At 37.9% G+C, this 19,443-nt stretch overlaps 2 protein-coding genes across 2 annotated transcripts in view; one reads left to right on the top strand and one right to left on the bottom strand.

Annotated features, from left to right (window-relative positions):
• Positions 1-9,763, top strand: part of CEP290 (centrosomal protein 290) — a 52,501-nt gene extending 42,738 nt beyond the window's left edge. Inside the window, exons 45-53 of the mRNA XM_069858440.1 lie at positions 195-281; positions 2,070-2,234; positions 2,574-2,696; positions 3,023-3,186; positions 5,697-5,838; positions 7,420-7,493; positions 7,651-7,754; positions 8,605-8,711; positions 8,999-9,763. Coding sequence (XP_069714541.1) covers positions 195-281; positions 2,070-2,234; positions 2,574-2,696; positions 3,023-3,186; positions 5,697-5,838; positions 7,420-7,493; positions 7,651-7,754; positions 8,605-8,711; positions 8,999-9,187 — 1,155 coding nt within the window. The 3' untranslated portion in view covers positions 9,188-9,763. The remainder of the gene's footprint in view (positions 1-194; positions 282-2,069; positions 2,235-2,573; positions 2,697-3,022; positions 3,187-5,696; positions 5,839-7,419; positions 7,494-7,650; positions 7,755-8,604; positions 8,712-8,998) is intronic.
• A 415-nt stretch (positions 9,764-10,178) lies between these two features.
• Positions 10,179-18,845, bottom strand: RLIG1 (RNA 5'-phosphate and 3'-OH ligase 1). The gene is made up of 7 exons (XM_069858428.1): positions 18,719-18,845; positions 14,950-15,067; positions 14,232-14,327; positions 13,114-13,230; positions 12,541-12,735; positions 11,283-11,452; positions 10,179-10,701 (listed from the first exon to the last, which is right to left on the bottom strand). Exons 1-7 carry the CDS (start codon positions 18,806-18,808, stop codon positions 10,513-10,515), a joined length of 975 nt encoding a protein of 324 aa, XP_069714529.1. The 5' UTR covers positions 18,809-18,845; the 3' UTR covers positions 10,179-10,512.
• Positions 18,846-19,443: the final 598 nt, after the last annotated feature.

The following is a 19,443-nucleotide window of genomic DNA, read 5'->3' as shown; positions in this document are numbered from 1 at the left end:
TACAGAGGATGAGAAGATTGAATTATTGGTAGAAATGATGCAACATGTCATTGTGATCAGAAATTGCTTTCTTAAAATGTCTTGGTGATGGGAAATCGATTTCTTACATTTTTCAAAGTAAACCAATTTTAATTTTGCTACTCTTCACCTCAGTTTGAAATCCAAATAAGTTGCTTGTTACTCTGTTTTTTTAGGACCAAGTAGGTGACTTAAAAGAAATGTGTGAGCTTCTCAAGAAAGAGAAAGCAGATATTGAGCAAAAGTTGGGCAGCATTAGAGGGGTGAGTATTGCAACAGCATTTTTCATCATAAATAAATTAAACCAAACTATTAAACCCACAATATTTTATTAAAGCTAAATTATTTGGAATCAAACAAAAGCAAACAGAAATTGTTCTTACTTGTTTATTTTATTGCTAAAGTGCTATAATAAGTATATGAAATTCAGTTAATAAGACCATGAGGTGGACTAGAGCTACACTATTAAATATGTGCACCATTGTGGCCTTATTTTGTCATTTGGATTAGTTATCTTCAGAAACATGTATTTGTTCAAAAGAAAAAAAAACTAATTACAGCCCTAATAATGAAAATTATATTCATGTATTTATGTAAATGCATAATACAGTACAACAGTATGATTTAAAATATAGGATTTTGATTTGATGCAGTTGTTAGAAGGTGTAAGTTACTGTTAGTAAAGTTTTTTCTTTGTTGTACTATATAAGATGGCAATTAAATTTTACTCTAGCTACTGTCAGCTACTTTAGTAGAGTATAGTGCAGAAGTTACAGAGAAAAAAGTCTTCAACAGTGCCTAGTACTCTGGCCACTAAGTTGTCAGGCTATTTGTGTCACCTTTTAATGGAAGCAGACTTAATAAAAGCTCTTAAATGCCTTCGGAGATCTTTCAGTATACAACAATGAGTTCTACTTCTGGGCACCTGGAGATGACTTCATGTTTCCCATTCTTTTACTTCTACCTTGCTTGTGTATCTGCCTGTCTTTTATGCAGTGGTATTTTTTGGATAAGTAAATTCAATTTATAAAACTGTTCCATGCAAAAATTCTGTTGAGCCAGCAGATTTGAAATCATCCTCCCTTTTCAGACACCAGTATCGGACAGTGTTTTTTCTTTAACTCTGCTGTGTACCAACACAGACCTCCTAATCCTTCCAGTTATTTTAGAGGAGAAAGAAAAAGTAATTTTTACTTCCAAAACTCGGTCACCATACAGGTTTTGGCAGGGCTCCAGGGAGTAAAATCTCCCCCATTTTTCCCCTGTGCTCTGGTCCTTACTTCTGTAGAAAGTTCATGTGCCCAGAACTAAAAACAGCAGCATCTTTAAATTATTATTGCTAAGAAAGAAAAGTCACTACAAAGATGATGAAAAAATAAATTCATTTGAATACCCTCTAGCAGCTTTTCTACCTCATAAATGAACATGGTGAAAGAAGATAAATGGAGAAATTACAAGCTCTGCCCCCCATGTTTATTTATTTATTTACTTACTTATTTACCACTCTGCCTGGAGAGTATGCCTTGGGAAATGGAGATTTGTTCATGCTTTAAGATGTACTACTTCTGTCACTTTAATTCAATGGTAGTGTGGTTGATAAAAAAAAGGCCCTTTTTTCCTCCTTCACCACCCAGGCATTCTTTCCTCCCCCCCACCCCCGTCACCCCCCTCCCCCGATAGTATTAGTATTTAAGCAATTGCATGGTCTGTTGGATTAGGGAATTGCTCTACAAGAGAAGTAGAAAAAAAGTAGTACTTCAATTTCTTTTCCTAATGTTTTATTTTATTTCATAAAGTACAACAGAGTTTGAGGCTAACTGCAGCTTTCTTGGGCAACACAGAAAATGAAGGAAGTGGTATGTTGACTCTAGGGGTGAATATATCACTGGACATTTTGGAGAGTTTATTATGCAAGAAACTTTAGGGTTCAAGTGACACCAGAATATAAAATATTTTTTTATAAATGTAAGTTGCAGTGGGGGAATAACTGATAAAGTAACATTTGGTATATCTCAGAATGCTAAGATGAATTGTTTACTTCCTCTCTATAGGCTGGCAGAAGTGGAAAGACAGTGCCAGAATTGGAAAAAACAATTGGTTTGATGAAAAAGGTTGTAGAGAGAGTCCAAAGAGAAAATGAAGATCTGAAAAAAGCTCCAGCTGTGGTTTCTAACGAGAAGTTACTTAGTCTTGAACGGGAAAACGAGAGGCTAAAGGTACTAATTCTTCTCCAAGAACTTGAGATAGCAGTTTGTATGCAAGTTAGTAGGAAAATGGAGCAGCAAACCTGTTGCTGACACTGATTGGCACAGAATTGTTTTAAAAATAGCAAACATGAAATGTGTAGAACACAAAAGCAAAACTTCACTTTAGCATAACATACTGCATAATTTATGTAAAGGTACTCTGTATCTGAAGGATGTATTTAAATATGTCATGAAATGTTATGTTCACTGTGCTAACTAGCTTGTAACTGAACTGTGTTTTAAAAATGGAAATATGAAATTTTATTCTACGCAATATGTATGTGTTTTAACAACCTGTTCAATATTTAGTCTGAAATGGAAAAAATGAAACTTCATCTGGAGGGCCAGCTGAGTTTGCATTATGAATCTAAAACCAAAGGAATGGAAAAAGTCATTGCTGAAAACGAGAGGCTGCGTAAAGAACTGAAAAAGGTATGATCACTGTAATGCATTCCTTTACGTCCATTAGATGCTGCTTGTGGTACGTGGGTTTTTTTTTGGTTTTTTTTTTAATGGTTGATACAGAATGGACATTTTTCTAAGTACTGATATTGCTGTGACAGAATTTTTAGTTATATGTGCTGAGGAGACATTCAAGGAGCAGCCCAGGACAGAATCTGGAAGTTATAGTGCTGGTGATATTGGATGCACTGTTTTCCTCTAAACAGCACTGACCCTATCTCATCATCATTTTAGATAGTCCTGTGCTGCATGTGAGGTTAAGTATTCCATAAACCTCTGTTTTTATTGAATGATAGGAAGCTGACAGTGGAGAGAAGCTACGAATAGCAAAGAATAACTTGGAGATATTAAATGAGAAGTTAACTGTACAACTGGCTGAAACCATTAAGAGGCTAAATGCAGCTGAGAGCCAGTTTAACAAAGCTGACAGCAAAAACTGGAAGTCTATTGCTGTAACAAGGTAGGATTTAAGAATAAGGTAAGGAAGATAAACACAAGTGTTGATTTCTCTTTAAATGTTAGCAAACAACTAAGTCTTTCTATACTCCTTTGAACATGTAGGCATAGCTACAGATCCTTCATCTGTGTTGTGAAGGCCCTGAAAGCTAATTGTAGTCACCCAGTGGGTTCTGCTATCTGTAGAAGAAGGGATTAAAACTCAGAGCCTACCACTGGATTATCTTTTCCCATATACAAAATGAAGTGTGGGTATCACTAGTTCCTAGATTTTTAGATAAAACTCAGACTTTCATATCAGCATCAAAAATCATTTTTGGTTTGATAATAGGAGTAAATGTCTACAGCTCTTCACCAACAGGTATCCGGAAGTTACCAATTAGTTCTTTTAAAATTCATGTATCACTTGCATCGCTCACTGTGTAATAAACTAAAGAAAACAGTTTTATGACATCAGTTTCTTCCCTGCAAGAGACATACATTTTTTATTTATCCGTATTTCTGCAAATAGTTCAGATAGGTTTTTTTATTACAACCTGCTTATACAGGCTGGAGAGCTTAACTCTGCAGCCTGAACAACTTGAATTGCATTCCTTTCTTTGCTAGAAGTAAGCTATTTAGTTTTGGTTTTGTGGTTTGCTTACGTTTTGGCAAAGTCACCCCAAAGCCATTGCCAGTCCAAAAAGCACTATTACACCTGGTTTCAATGATGAGCTACACCAAGTTGCTAGCGTGCTTAATAATAAATAGATAGCTATATAATATGAAGTTTGATGTAAGATACATTCCATGAAGCATGCCTGTGATTGATGGAAGTGTAAGAGGAAGGAGAATTTTATCCCTCTTGAGGCAAGAGTTTTTAATTGGATATCATCTGTCGAACTGACATATCTCAGAAATGGACAAGAAAATGAAATAATGCTTATGCTGTTAAGAGAAACAAGCAGCCTGTGTCCTGCATAGGGATGGAAGAGAGCAAATTTATTAGAAGAAATAGTTAGTACTGGACTCCTGGATGACCCAAGGATGAAATAAGATAACATGTTTCAAAAGTACTCTTCAATAGTTTTAAACAGATGTGGAAGTTGTCTCCCACAACAGAACCTGTGTCAGCAACCTTATTAGGGCAGAAAACCAGTTGGACGGGAGAAGGACTTGTCTGATTTCATCCTAGGTCAGATCACTGTTTAGAAGTCCCTTTGCTTATGTCCAAGTTTTTACCTGCTCCCAGTGTTGCACACCCACAGGGTGCCTAGGGGAGTTGCAGTGCTTCTCTGACGTATTGCTGAGCCATTTCACTTCACCGAGACTTCAGAAAGCTGTTCCTTTTCTTTAAGCTTCCTCCTAACTCTGTAGTGAGGTAAGACGTCTTTATGCAAGGTCAGATGACAGCGGTATTTAGCGTAAGGAAAGAGGGCAAAACTTGCTGCCTGCCACAGGAGGAGGACAGAAACATCCAGGAAACATGGCAGGCCCTTAACAGCTAACATATCAGCTCAGTAGTTTTTCTTTTAGTTCTTCAGCTCTTTCAAAAACATTTCTACTTGGTTCTCTTTAGTGTATATATAAGTAAGTAGTTGTGTATATTAGATATAAAATACATGATGGTGTTAATTGTACTTGCCTATTTCAATTAGTATGAATAAAAACTTTAAGACGATTTTAAAGGAAGTGAATAACATTAAGACGTGACTAACCTAGAGGAGCTCATTGGGGCACTTTAACAGGCAATCCATCTCACTATCCATCTCCTAAAGCATGTATGTGGTAATAGAAAGTATTTGACAGGGCAGACAAAGGTGTCATCCTTGGGAAGGCTTTCTGGCAGACTGTAGGATGATAGAGATTGTACTGCTATCGGAAAACCCAATTCAGGTAGGAGATTTGACTACACGATCTCCAGAGGTACCTTCCAACCAGCATCACAATGATCTTACAAAAACGTTTTTGTAGCCTTGTATGGCTCAAAGCAAAATGGGTCCTTCCTCAGACTGCTCTTCCTCCAGGGTAAACAGAATTTCTTGCAGAACATTTTTTGCCCTTGGAGTCTTCATCTTCTGCATCTGTATTAACTTTTTTCTCAGTACATAAATTTATTTTCCATAAATTATTAAGTGGTAAGTAAAATACTGTCAAAGGTTTGACACTGAAGTAAGACCTGATGGGCACACCACATCTATAGGAAACATGCATGTTTTCAGCAGGAGGTAGTTTGGGGTTTATGTGCAATACTATAAAAAGCTTCCAGGCCACCTTTAACAAAGGGTAGACACAAAGTAAAGTCCGTAAAGGTGCAACATTTGGAAAAGTCTTTATTCTACAACTAAAAATGTATTTTTCATTATGCTTCCTTCAGCTCACTTATTTGTAAGACCAGTGATTATTTCAAGGCCAATACCCCAAATATATTTTAGGCTGTATTTTATGGCATTTAATCTCCTAAAGATATTTTAATCCCTGTTTCTGCAAAAGTATTAGCTTTTGCTCTTATCTTTTTCTAAATAAAATTACCAGGATGCACGAAACTAAGATGAAGGAAATGGAAATGGATATTGCTAGAAAAACCCAAACGATTACTGAACTTAAACAGCTGCTTCAGGAAGCAACAGAACGTGAACACAATGCTGATAAAAACTTACAAGACCTAAAAGAACAAGTGAGTAAAATTTAGCCAGATGACTCTGAGAATAGATTGCTTAATATTAACTAATTCTAATACATCAGCAGAGTACATTTTTTTCCTCTAACCCATACTTTTATACATTTTTTCAGTTAATTGCACTTTTATATATTTTAGCCAATTAATGAATTTTACTACATATTATCAACATATATTTTTTACTTGCAGTCTTAGGGGAAAATTAATTCTTTTCTACTGTATTTTTCTGTAGGTTTTTTTTTATTATAGTTTCATTGAAAATATGAAAGTCTGTAGGTAAAGATGTATCAAATGGTCTTAAAATCTTCCTAGCTTGTTACGCAGAGTGTGTTTGCTGCAGGAACTTGACTTTGCCATCGTAATGGGAATCTTCATGCCGATTTCCAACATGGCCTCTTATATGAAGTCCCTCTTATATTCTACCTACAAATATTATTTCATACATGGAAGAGTTGATGAATTTTATACTCGTGTACCTTTGAAAATACATATCAAATTTTAGCCTTTAAGTACCACTGAGATGCAGCGCTATGACTATCAACCTTCATTAGCTTCCTTCAGTCTTCTCTTTTATAAATATGTGCATAGTTTTCTTCCCCAGGCATACTGGCGATTTTCAGAGTAAGGTATTAAATACACAACTTTCAATATAGGAAGTCGTATCTATTATGTGAGTAAATGCGTTGATTAACTAGAACTGGGAATTGAGTCCTGTAAATTTTTGCTTTTTTTTCCTTTTTCTAAAGTCAGCATTACTAACATGAAGTGTATACCAGCAGCAGAACTGACATAGATGTAAAATTCTTTCATTATGTGCTATTACTCTGGAGCAGCGGACTTTCCAGTTTCTTTTATGCCTCAGATACTGAAGAAAGGATGTGGTCAAGATTAACTACATTTCAATGAAACAAATCCTTTCTATTTTAGGTAGTAATAGAAGAACAAAAGCCTATCACTAACAGTATCCTTATGAGAGTTTATAAATTACCACTGCATTAAAAAATTGGATATAGTCTCATATTTAAAGCAGTAATTTTTTGCTTCTGCATCTTCTACTGAAAGGCACTTCTACAGGCTTAACTGGTTAGGGACCTACTCTTATAACTGCAGATCATTTCTACTCAACATACGCTTATCTGGGTTTTCATTGCAAAATAACAGGCTTTTCCTATCATGTTTTCAAAAGACCTTGGACACCTAGGTATGCAAATAAGCATGCCAATATTATTTTTAAAGCATTTAAATTATTTTAGACATATCACTTCCTTAAGCATACTATGCTAATGTAGCTATGTGTCTAACCCTCTTTGTAAATTTGACTTTTGAATACTTTTTTCTTCATCTTTCATTAAATATGTAGGAATGATCTATACTAACTTTAAAAAAGCTGTAATTAGCTCTGTAGAAAATGTCACTAGATGAACATTTGGGTATTTTCCTCTGTGTAACCCAGTACTTAGTTACATCCTTAGTATTATTTTCATTCATTTTTTAATCTTGTATCAAAGATAAATATATCTGAACTGCATTATCCATGGATACTGTTTTCAAGAGTAAAACTTTAATTTTTCTTTTAAGATTGAGCTTCTCAAACGCTTTCCTGAAGGTGCAAGGACAGAGGAAAGCTTCATCAGGGAGCTCCAGCTTTTAAGGTAATGTACTTTAAAATAATTAAATAAATACCTCAGCCAATACACATCCAGTAAAAATGATCAGGAAATAGATTTTGTAATTTTTAATTACAACTTCTATATTTGAAAATATTTTAATACTTTTATAAAATCATTCTACGATTGTTTTCTGTTCCAGATCAACTAATAATCAATTAGAGAAAGAAAAAACAGAACTAGCTCACCAGGTGGAAAATTATAAGCACCACAGACACATGTATACAAGTGAAGGTCCTGCAGCTGGTAATCATTTTCAATACATAAAATAAAGATTTTCCTGTAATTTGGGCCTAGCACTAGTTTCACTTACAACGTGTATGTAAAGTGATAAGTAATCTACATAATTATTTGAATTATATTAACGCAGTGGAGTGTAAACTGCAGCATAGTGAGGTCTTGGATTTTTGAGTACTTGTACAAGTTATTTATAGAGAAGTGCTAGCAAAAATCTCCATAATTATCTCGAACAAGAGGCTGTAATCTTTGTAAGATTTCCAACAAGATGGGCAGTTCATGCCACCCACTTTATAGATCTCATAAGACTGCTCATAAGAGGTCAGTCATTCACTGAAACCTTCTTGCCTCCTCCTTTTGCCTTGGGTTCCAAGCTGCCAGAGAATGAGTGTCTACTTCCAGATACCATCTCTGTGAATGATTTCGTACTTGGCCAGCATCAGTCCCACAGGAAAAGCACTAGAGAGCAGCACCTTGCCATATGACAATGGGAGAAAAAAACCAAACCCTCTTGAAATTATGAATATAATCAACAAGAACCTTATACTACATTATTTCCAAGTTTCCTGCATTTATTTCAGAGAAACTGTACGTGCCTTGGTTCTCAAAGGTATGCTAAGAGACTGGCCACTGGAGTACTGCATTCAGTCACAGGAACTAGACACCACCAACCTAAGTTCTACAAGAAATAAAGGAAAGCACGGATGACTTGAATTTTTGGTGGTTATTGATCCCAGTTGGGGGAACACACTTTAACTGTTTCATCTTTCAGGAGATGCAGAATTACTGTAACATGATTACTCACTTAATCGATTTTCATTACTGTAAATTTAAAAACAAATTATGTTTATTTTTGCAGGACATAATGAAATTGTAGAGAAGGATAAAAATGACAAGTTAATGATAGAAATAGCTGACCTCCAGACATTGCTGAAAGCCTCAGAGTTGGAAAAACAGCAATTACAGGTGGGTTGCAAGGATCATCTCAGAGGAGATAATGAGCAAAACTACGTTAGCTACAAAGAACTGTTTAATATCCAAACTAATATTTAATGACAAGTCCATTTCTAAACATTATGTTTACGAAGCCTCTTACTAGTGAAAATGCTGTTCAGAGGTGGATTTTTTGTCTCTAGAGAACACATTTATGCTCCCATCGTGTAACCTTTTAAGATAAAGGCAAAACCCCCTCTTGTTGACATCCGATTCCTAAGTTGCGGATAAAGGTGGTACTCCTTCATTCTTTTCAATAGGAAGAAACAAAAAAGCTGAGAAGAGAATTAGAAAACTTTGGTCCTTCCTTCTTTGAAGAAATTGAGGATCTGAAATATAACTACAACAAAGAACTTAAAAAAAATATTATCTTAGAAGAGAGATTACAGCAGCTTTCTGAAGAGTTTGGCATTCAATTGGATAGCTCAGTCAATGTTTCTGTTGATTAGGGCAGTGTTTAGCATCTTTAGTATTGACACAGAAAATAAATTCTGGAGCAGCTGCATAATACTGATTTATTTGTCTGGTATTATCTAGGAATGATACAAGTGTATGAAGTTACAAGAGTTTGGCACATACCTAAGATTGCAGAGCAGATTATGGTCAGTATTTATATACACCAGTCAAATTAAAAGTTTTACCTCTCCCAACCCCTTTAAAATAATATAATTCAGAACGGTAACTTGAGTAATACACAGGGGTCAAGTAAAGCTGAAATCTTGGACTTATCATAGAAGAATATGTGCTAACTATCTTAAGTTCCAGCTTTAAGAATGTGTAATTAGTTCTTTATGGCTAGTGCTTTTGTATTTTTGAACTGTGGATTCAGGGTAAATGTGGTGGATGTCTGTTCTTACATCCCTGGTTACTTTTACCTCACTTTTAGAAAATCCAAGAATTGAAAATAAAAGTTATAGCATTTCTGACAAGCTCAAGGTATTTTTGTAGCAAAATGATTTTTTATGTTGTATATAGCTGAATGTATACTTTTACAGCACAGATAAAATAAAGCAAGCGCAAACAATCATGCAGTCTTATCTTTATTATTTATATAACATCTTATTTAATATGCCCTTGATGAAGTTTCCTAGTTGAGATACAGTCTGAAAATAGGTATTACTAAGCCAAATCACCTCTCTTATAACTTACTAAGGATCTCCAAAATAGAACTAGTATACTTTCTCTCATTTACCCTTTTTGTCCCAAACCAGTGGAAGTATGTGTAGGATAGAGCAAAATTAGGTTTTCAAGTAACAGCATAACGCTGCTTCTTACCAGTTAAATAATACAGTGAAAAGCTTTCCTCCAAAAGGAACAGTTAAAACTTGAGAAAAAAATTATCAAATTTCAGGACTAATTCTGGTCCCACCTGAACTATGTCCTTAATTGTTAAAAAACAATTAGATCCTAAATCTGAATCCTACATAAAACAGTGCTATAATAATTTTATTATTTATAGAAGTGCAACCTACGGAACTTTTTATAGTTGACTGCATTTATTAGCTAAGCTATTAGGACCAGCCAGTGATAGACAACATACTTCTTGCATTTATAAGTTTCTAGAAATGGTTTTTTTTCCAGTTTTGAAAATAAACATTCTGAAAGTTAGATCTCTGTCATGATCTCTCATTAGATAAAATTATGGTCTTAGGAAAAACTTAAAATCGTACATTATCTAGGCTGCTGCCTAAGCCAGAAGAGTATTTGTAAAGTTCTCTGGTAGACACAAGTAAGAGGAATGCAACACATGACAATTAAATGATAAAAAATAATTTCAAGCATCAAACTTGATATCTTTGAGTCTGTCAAATCTTTGACCGTCCAAGTTTGAAAAATGGTGAAACAAACTCTTCGGTTCAAAGTCACAGTCGTATTTAGTTCTATCAAAAGAAATTACAACAGGCTGAGAATTCAGGTATGTCTCTGCAAGTGGCCAGCGTAAACCAAGATGATGACGATGGAGCTATAATAAAAAGAAATAAGATCAGTTTAGGGATTTTGATATAGTGGCCCAACAGTTCCCAGTTTCAGTGATGGCTGGGGGGGAGGGCACGTTAATCCTCTGCATTAGGGCACTTCTAACTATCGGTCAGTAACACACCAGCATCCCATGAGTTACAATGAAGCACAAAAGGCAAACCAGAACCAAGATGCCCTCTGCAGCTTCAGAAAGAATATAAACTTGCTAACTAATAAAAAAATCACTTGCTTATTAACAACAGTTGTTCTGTAAGTCAACGTTACAAGAAATTAATTTTTAAAATAGAAGAATAAAGCTTTAAAATTTTCAGTTATTCATAAATAATATTTTCTTGCCTCTACATGTTCTACATCACTTTAAATTATTAGCATAATGCAGATTACTAAAAAGTTTAATATTTTGTCATTATAGTGACTCACTGGCTTGACTAATTCTACTGTCACCCAATTTGCAATATTTACTACTGAAGAATTTGGAAAACCAGACAAAAAGTGAATACCTCACAATACTTCACATATTATGAATTATTATAGTGCTTTCCACATGTCCGTCTACATATTTACCTTGATTAAGCATCCATCATGGCAGTGCCACACGATTCCTTCAACTTTACCCTCAATGCAGCCTTCAAACCAAGACACTATGTCATTTTGTTTCAAAGTAGGTGGATTCTTTATTTCAAATGCTCCATGTGGTACAAGAAGATGTATAGGCTGCTTCTTGCTTCCTAATCCTATGTTAAAGGAATAAAAACCTAGTTACGGGTGATAACTGAAGATTCTCCTCACTTCTTTACTACCCCTAACATAAAAACACTCTACAAAGGTAGACTTCTATTAGATACAGCATTGTCCTGCCTTTGAAAGATCAACTGTAGCCCTCTCCTCTTCATGTAACTTTTTATTTATATGAAAAAAACATGACAGATTTATATGGTTGTCTGCTTTTTCCTTGTGGTCACATCCTCAGTAACCGTAACTCTATGAGCCAAATACTTCAGACCATGATCAACAGCACAAACATCTTAGTTGCTGAATACCTGGTATATTTCCTTACGAACATGGATTAATACTTAAACCATGCTGTTAACAAATGCATTGCCTCTTTGCTGACTGTTCAACATAAATCTTCATCTAAGAATACAGCTATTAGTAATTTTTTATTGTAGTTCACTTATATTGAGAAAACACTTAGACCAAGTACTACTATTTTTCCTGTCCATCCTTGCAAGTTACCTTAACAGCAAAGCTCAGAACTTAGAACTTCCTTGTGCTCGCGCTCAATTGTTCTTCTGTTGTAAGGCTATTAAAGGGAGAAACTACAACCAAAATTTAGCTTAAAATTACACTTCTTTGAAAAAAAAATATTCATTTTATTTCATAATTTTAAAATTGCAATTTATAACAAACTCTAGGGACTGAAAAAAAACTGGCTAAATAAAATTTTCTACTTTAATGGACTTAGCAACATTAGAAGAGCAAGAAAAAGCACCAACAAATAATCTTAAAAAATATTTTAATACTAATATTTTAAACAACTTTTCCAGTCAGAATATTTTTGAAAGATCAAAGGAAAGCATTTTTGTAGTAACTCCTAAAGAATGTGCAGGTGGAAAGATGTTTAGTAGGCATAAATAGTCTCATGGCAACTCAGCTTTCTGAGGCACTTTGGTTGTGTTGTTTGAGCAAGCCCTTTCCCTCTAAAAACATCATATTGCTACCTTACAACTTTTTTAAAACTTATACAAAGAAAAGACGTAGTTTTTACTCAAAAATATCCCTAAATACTTTTTTTATTTAAGAACAGACCATGCAAACTTACCATATGGATTTGCATTAATATTAGTCCCAACAAGCTCCAAGGTTTGTTCTAAAATTTCTGATAATGGCACCGGACTGATTTCCAGAAGCCCTGGTTCAGCATGGTGTTTCAGCACCAGTGCTACTTCAGCCTCATAATTTACAACAGATGAATGCCAACAATACTGCTTACTATTCTTCTCCACAGGCACCCAACCTACAAGAAAACACTGCATTCACCAAAGTAAACAGCTGAAGTTATCAAATGGGTCCTAAGACTGTACAGGCCTTAAAAAATCCCCACAGTTAACTACAAACAGAAGGAATAACAAGAAAAACTGGTTTTTATCTCAGAGAAACATCAGAAGAATGCAAATGTGACAACCATGCCTTCAGCTGAAGCCCTGTGAAACTGTACAGCAAACTGCAATTATTTTCCATGTGTCAGAAGAACAAAGCCTTTCTGGATAATGAATGGATGACATCCCAACTGTTTTCTGAATATGCTAACTGCCACTTTTAACTCTGGAACTAATTCACTTCAAAAATGGATTCCCCTCACCCCCATTTTTTACTTGTGCTGCATCATAGGTACCTGGCATATGACCGTTTTCATCAGGCAAAGGATTGCCATTGGAAAACTCTATGTCCTTTGCTGGAATCCAGGTATCTGGAACAGGCTTGAAATCCTCTTCAACATTCCAAACAAATTCTACACATAGAAATGTGATAGTTTGACAAATTGTTAGTCAATTTTATGTTTTCATCATCTTTCAGTGCAAGCATTACAATACCATTGATCTAAACCCTGTCCAACAAACAGCAGTCCCAGGTACTTTGTATAAGCACCAACATCTAGCACACTCAAGCAGTCTACAATTAAGAGGGTTTAAACAAGCACTCTAAATAGTTTAAAAGTTCAAAACTAACCAAGATGAAAAAATAGCTACCTCAATAGCCAACATCATATTTAAATTAGAGCAAGAGACTATTCCCAGCTGATGTTTGAGAAGTTGAAATCTCCCATAAGGACAAGGGCTACCAGTCCAGAAATTTCTCCTAATTGCCCATAGAATAACTCATCAGTGCTTACATCGTATCTGGGTAATCAGTAACAGACACACACTACAACATCTCCTTTGTTCTCCGTCACCCTAATCCTTATCCAGAGGCTCTCAGCCACATCAACACTAACAGTAAGGGCTGTGCAATCAAACCTCTCCCTTATGTATAATACATCACCTACCTCGCGGGCCCTGCCTATATGTCCTGAACAGCCTGTAGCTCTCCATCCTAGCACTCCAATTGTAGGACTTATTCTACCAAGCCTCACTAACACCAATGATACTTGTTGCTCTGGGAGCTGATCAGCGTTCCCAGCTCATCCCGTTTTTTTCTCATACTGCATGCATTGGTGTACAAGCATTTCAGGTATGGTCCTGAGCCCTCCATGCTCCCAGGAGCAGTGTAAATGTTCCAAATAACTTTGCCATCCTCTGGTAATGCCATGCAAACCCTTGACTTGTGTACTGCAATCCTGTAGGTATCCTGTTCCCCAACTGATTCTAGTTCAAAGCTCTCTTGAAGTAAAGTTACGTGTGCCGTAACAAAAATCAGAACACGGTAACTAACACTTCCTGTGCCACACTTAGAGATGTTTTTCCAATAGCATAATTAACACTGGAAAAAAGCAGGAAAGAAATCTTCACTAACCTTTGCAGGCTTCCAATGAATGCAAAAATCGTTTAAACCTTTTTTCAGCTTGTTTGTTGGGTTTTCGATCCAGCCTGGCCCACAGATACGGTTGCCCTAGAGTTTCCAGAGGGATAAAACCAGCAGATTACTCAGGTAACCACCCCCTGCAGAGCACTGAAATCAACTACAGAGAAGGCAAGATATGAATTCTCACTTGGTACTAGAGAAATATTATATCCAAAGACACTATTTAAATTCATAAATTAATTACTTTATATGAATCTAAATTTTTTTGTATTAAATTAGGCAAGATTCTACTAATAGTTTCCTTACAATTTCAGGTAAACCTGTGAACCCCAGTGATGCAGTGAAGCACAGTCTTCACATTTCCTCCCAACCTCCATACTTCTTTTAATCCTCCCCAAGGAAATTATACACCTTATTTTATATAAATTCTAGTGTGCACGGTAGATTTACTGGATGTTCTATTTTTCCATGACTGGCATGTTCACCAAACCATACTTCATGTATTTTAAAGATCTATAACAAACTCTATAAAGTTGTTACAGATTTTTATAAACACTTCCTACATTTTATTACTTTGTGGCTCAGATGTTTAACGAGAGTTGAGTTCACAACAGCTGAAATCCAATAAATCATATGATAAAAGTGAAAACTAAATAAAACAAGGCTTCTAGTCAGCACATGAAATCTGCATATGGATCTTCCTTATTACCTTTATAGGTAGTTATATAACAGCAGGTTCCGTCCACCTTTTCAGTAGGAATTGCATTGTATATATCTGCCTCTAACGCCTTTCCAGTTATAGTTTCAGTTGCCAAAACTTTAAATGGCTGAAAAGAAGACAGGTATTTTAAACCCTCATCATGGCTATTTTACTGCCCTGTTCTCATATGGATTTTTGCTTCTTACAAATGGCCTCTGTAAGTCCAGCACTATACACTATATTGCTGATTTCTAATCTTACATAAATGTACTATTGTTTCTTCAAGACATGAGAGTTTGGAAAATGCTCTACAACAAAACAACATGGGAAATCTATTTGCAAACTCTCTTCCTTTTTTTCATTCTTGATTAATATTTAGAGATGACTTTGCCTTCCGCTTTACATAATGTTTACAAACCAAAAGGGTTTCAGTCCAACCCTACAGAATTTTGAGATGTACTACTATGGCAATATCAATTCATCATGACTAGCTGCTCCAAGCTTGCAGTTCGGAGCTGAACACTGATAGCACCACGTTAGTGCAAAATACAGACCAGTGAAATGCAAGGTGGCAAAAACATCATAGAATCATAGAACCACTAGGTTAGAAAGGACCCACTAGATCATCAAGTCCAATCATTCCTATCAATCACTAAACCATACCCCTCAGCACCTCATCCACCCATCTTTTAAACACTTCCAGGGCAGGTGACTCAATCACCTCCCTGGGCAGCCTGTTCCAGTGCCCAATGACCCTTTCTGTGAAAAATCTTTTCCTGATGTCAAGCCTGAACCTCCCCGGGCAGAGCTTGAGGCCATTAGTATCAGTGCTGCTAATTAAACACTTCTCTGCTTAAAAAGAGTGAAGAAAAAAGTGGTCGGGAGTCCAAAACAAACATCCAGCCACAGCTAGTCCAGACTTCCAGGATGACTTCTACACAACTTTTGTAACAGCTTCATTGCAAACATGTTCTGTTTGGATTCAAGTATTTTCCAGCACCACCACTCTTCATCCCTAGCATTCACAATCCCCTGTATTATCCTTGCCTGTACTCTGAAAAACAAAAAGCATAGTCCACTTCCAGATTTAATCCCCTGACAGCTTTTTCTATACAAAGGAACAAGAATATAGGGAGGTACCCTTACATGACCATTATCAAGACGGTGTTGATACTCAAGAGTTGAACAATTAAGTTACTGATGGTTTGGCAATCATTTCAGCTCTTCCATCCATAAGCCAAACACCAACAGGAGAAAGTCACCCAGATGGATTCAAGTTCACTGTACAGCCAGCAGACAGCAGTAGGTGCTGCTACTAAAATTGGGAAACACAAGTTGGAGGTCTATAGCTACACAGATAAATGCCACCTCAGCCTGTCTGAAAACAGCCTTCCACATCTCTGGAAGAAATAACTTCGACTGTGCTCCATCATTTTCACCTTGGTGAATTCCTACAAAGATGATCAGAGGGCTGGAGCACCTCTGCTATGAGGACAGGCTGAGAGAGTTGGGGTTGCTCAGCCTCGAGAAGAGAAGGCTCTGGGGAGACCCTTATTGTAACCTTCCAGTACCTAAAGGGGACCTACAAAAAAGCTGAAATGAGACTTTTTACAAAGGCTTGTAGTGATAGCATGAGGGGCAATGTGTATAAACTGGAGAGAGGAAGATTTAGACTAGACATTAGGAAGAAATTCTTCACAATGAGGGTGGTGAGGCACTGGCACGGGCTGCCCAGGGAAGCTGTGGATGCCCCATCTCTGGAAGTGCACAAGGCCAGGCTGGATGCAGCCTTGAGCAGCCCGATCTGCAGGAAGGTGTTCCTGTGTGTGGCAGAGGGTTGGAACGAGATGACCCTTTTAATGCAGAATCTGGATGACCTTTCAGGTCCCTTCCAACCAAAACCATTCTATGACTATGTGATTCTATTTCATATCTATAGTCCTGTGATCACAAAAAAAAAAAAAAGAGAAACATAAGCTTATTTTTTCCCCATGGGGTTCCCAGGTGGGGATGGAAGGATGGCTTTACACAAGCTCCCAGTGCGGTCATGCTGAATTGGCCTCATTCTTTGTTCCCATTTTTTGGATCTCTGTGCCCACTTTTGGCCTCTCTGTGCCACTTCCCTACACATTCTGCCACTCCCTCCTACACTCAGAAAAAGCAAACACAACATCAAGGGGAACACCTGGCTGCACCTGGCAGGCAAAGAGAGGGATGGGGTAGAAACAGCTCCCAAACGACCTTTCCTGCTCTGAAGGGGGTGTGAGAAACACTTATTCACTGGTAAAATATTGAAAAGGACAGAGTCTTCGAAACAAAGGCAATAATATTTTTATTTTACAATTCCACATTGAATTGGATGCCCTTCTAAAAAAGGTATCCCATCTTACAAAAGCAATAGATATATAGACCAGTTTTAGACAAAGAACCATTTAAGTCCCCAAAGAATGTTTATTTTTATAGGTTATTCAACCATGTCTGCAGACTCCCTTCGGGTTATCTCCTGACATAAGGCAACTACATCTTACAAGTCAATTAAGCACATCAATAAATTCTCACGGCCTTAAAACAAGTCACCTCTTGACCTACAGCAGCTACATCTTACAAGGGAATTAAGCATATCAATAAATTCTTGCAGCTCTAGGAAAGTGTTTATTCTTTCAAGTTATTTATCCATGACTGGAAACTGTCTCCATATTATCTCTTAGGATCAAAGAATGAACAGGTTGGAAAAGACCTCTCAGATCATCAAGTCCAACCATTCCTATCTGCCACTAAACCATGTCCCTTAGCACCTCATCTACTCATCTTTTAAATAACTTCAAGGATGGTGACACAACCACCTCCCTGGGCAGCCTCTGCCAGTGCACAATGACCCTTTCTGTGAATTTTTTTTCCTGATAGCCAGTCTGAACCTCCCCTGGTACAGCTTAAGGCCATTCCCTCTTGTCACTTGGGAGAAGAGGCCAGCACCCTCCTCTCTGCAACCTTCTTTCAGAAAGTTGTAGAGAGCAATAAGGTCTCCCCTCAGCCTCCTCCAGGACAGGACAAGAGGGAATGGCCTCAAGCTCCGCCAGGGGAGATTTAGGCTGGACGGCAGGAAAAAATTTTTCACAGAAAGGGTCATTGGGCACTGGAACAGGCTGCCCAGGGAGGTGGTTGAGTCACCTTCCCTGGAGGTGTTTAAGGCACGGGTGGACGAGGTGCTAAGGGGCATGGTTTAGTGTTTGATAGGAATGGTTGCACTTGATGATCCGGTGGGTCTCTTCCAACCTGGTTATTCTATGATTCTATGATCCCCAGCTCTCTCAGCTGCTCCTCATAAGACTTGTTCTCTAGCCCCCTCACCAGCTTCGTTGCTCTTCTCTGGACTCGCTCCAGAGCCTCAACATCCTTCTTGTGGTGAGGGGCCCAGAACTGAACACAGTATTCAAGGAGCGGTCTCGCCAGTGCCGAGTACAGAGGGAGAATAACCTCCCTGGACCTGCTGGTCATGCCATTTCTGACACAAGCCAAGATGCCATAGGCCTTCTTGGCCACCTGGGCTCATGTTCAGTCGGCCATCAAGTACTTACTCTTGATACAAGACAGATTTAAATTACAAGATAATCAAACATACAAACCAACTGCAGAAAAAATTATCAATTAATTATCGATTAATCCTCACGGGGGGGGGGGATCCCTACAAGCCTCCGCGGCGCGCTCGGCTCCATCTTCCCAGGGGAACCCCTCGCCACACGGGTGTGTCCCTCCCCCGGCCCCGCGCCGCCCCGGCCACCTGGTGCTCCCTCTTGGCCGACGGCTCCTCCTTCACCTCGGTCACGAACAGACACGGCACCTTGCGCTGCACCGCGCCGAGGCGCCTCATGGCGCCGGGCTCCCGCTCCGCCCACCCCGCCCCGAGACCCGCGGAGCGCGCGCCGCAAAATGGCGCCCGGCGCCGCCCGCCCAGTAGGGGGAGGGATCGCAGCCCTGAGCGGCTCTTCTGTCTGAAGGGGAAAAACTGGCTCTTAGTAGTTTAATTTAACCATGAAGGGAGGTGAGCTTTGTACAGCGCTAGAGAAGACACGGGGTTTGTCCTCAGAGTGCTTCTACCCAACAGTGATTTCGGGGAACTTCATATACGCAGAGGTGTTTTCATACTTTATCGCCTTCTATGAGAAGGTGACCCGCTTACTGAGTGAGGGAAAGGCCGTGGATGTAGTTCTTTCTGCATACTGGTGCCCCTTACTTTGGTGATAACTATAACTGTCAAGCGTTATCACTTCTAGAGACAGGCGCTGTCTGAAAAACACATTGTTAACTTTCAGAAAATGAAGTTACTCAGAAGAGACCTCACCGCCCAGGGAGGTCTATGATTCTATGAAGGATAGAAAATGAGTTCTGCTCAAGCCAGAATAGCTCTGTATGGTCATAGAATCACAGAATCATAGAATAACCAGGTTGGAAGAGACCCACCGGATCATCGAGTCCAACCATTCCCATCAAACACTAAACCATGTC

This window comes from Phaenicophaeus curvirostris, chromosome 1, assembly GCF_032191515.1.
Source record: "Phaenicophaeus curvirostris isolate KB17595 chromosome 1, BPBGC_Pcur_1.0, whole genome shotgun sequence".
Classification (NCBI taxonomy): domain Eukaryota; kingdom Metazoa; phylum Chordata; class Aves; order Cuculiformes; family Cuculidae; genus Phaenicophaeus; species Phaenicophaeus curvirostris.
Note: the sequence above shows the minus strand (reverse complement) of the source record. Positions and strands in the feature narration are given on the sequence as shown.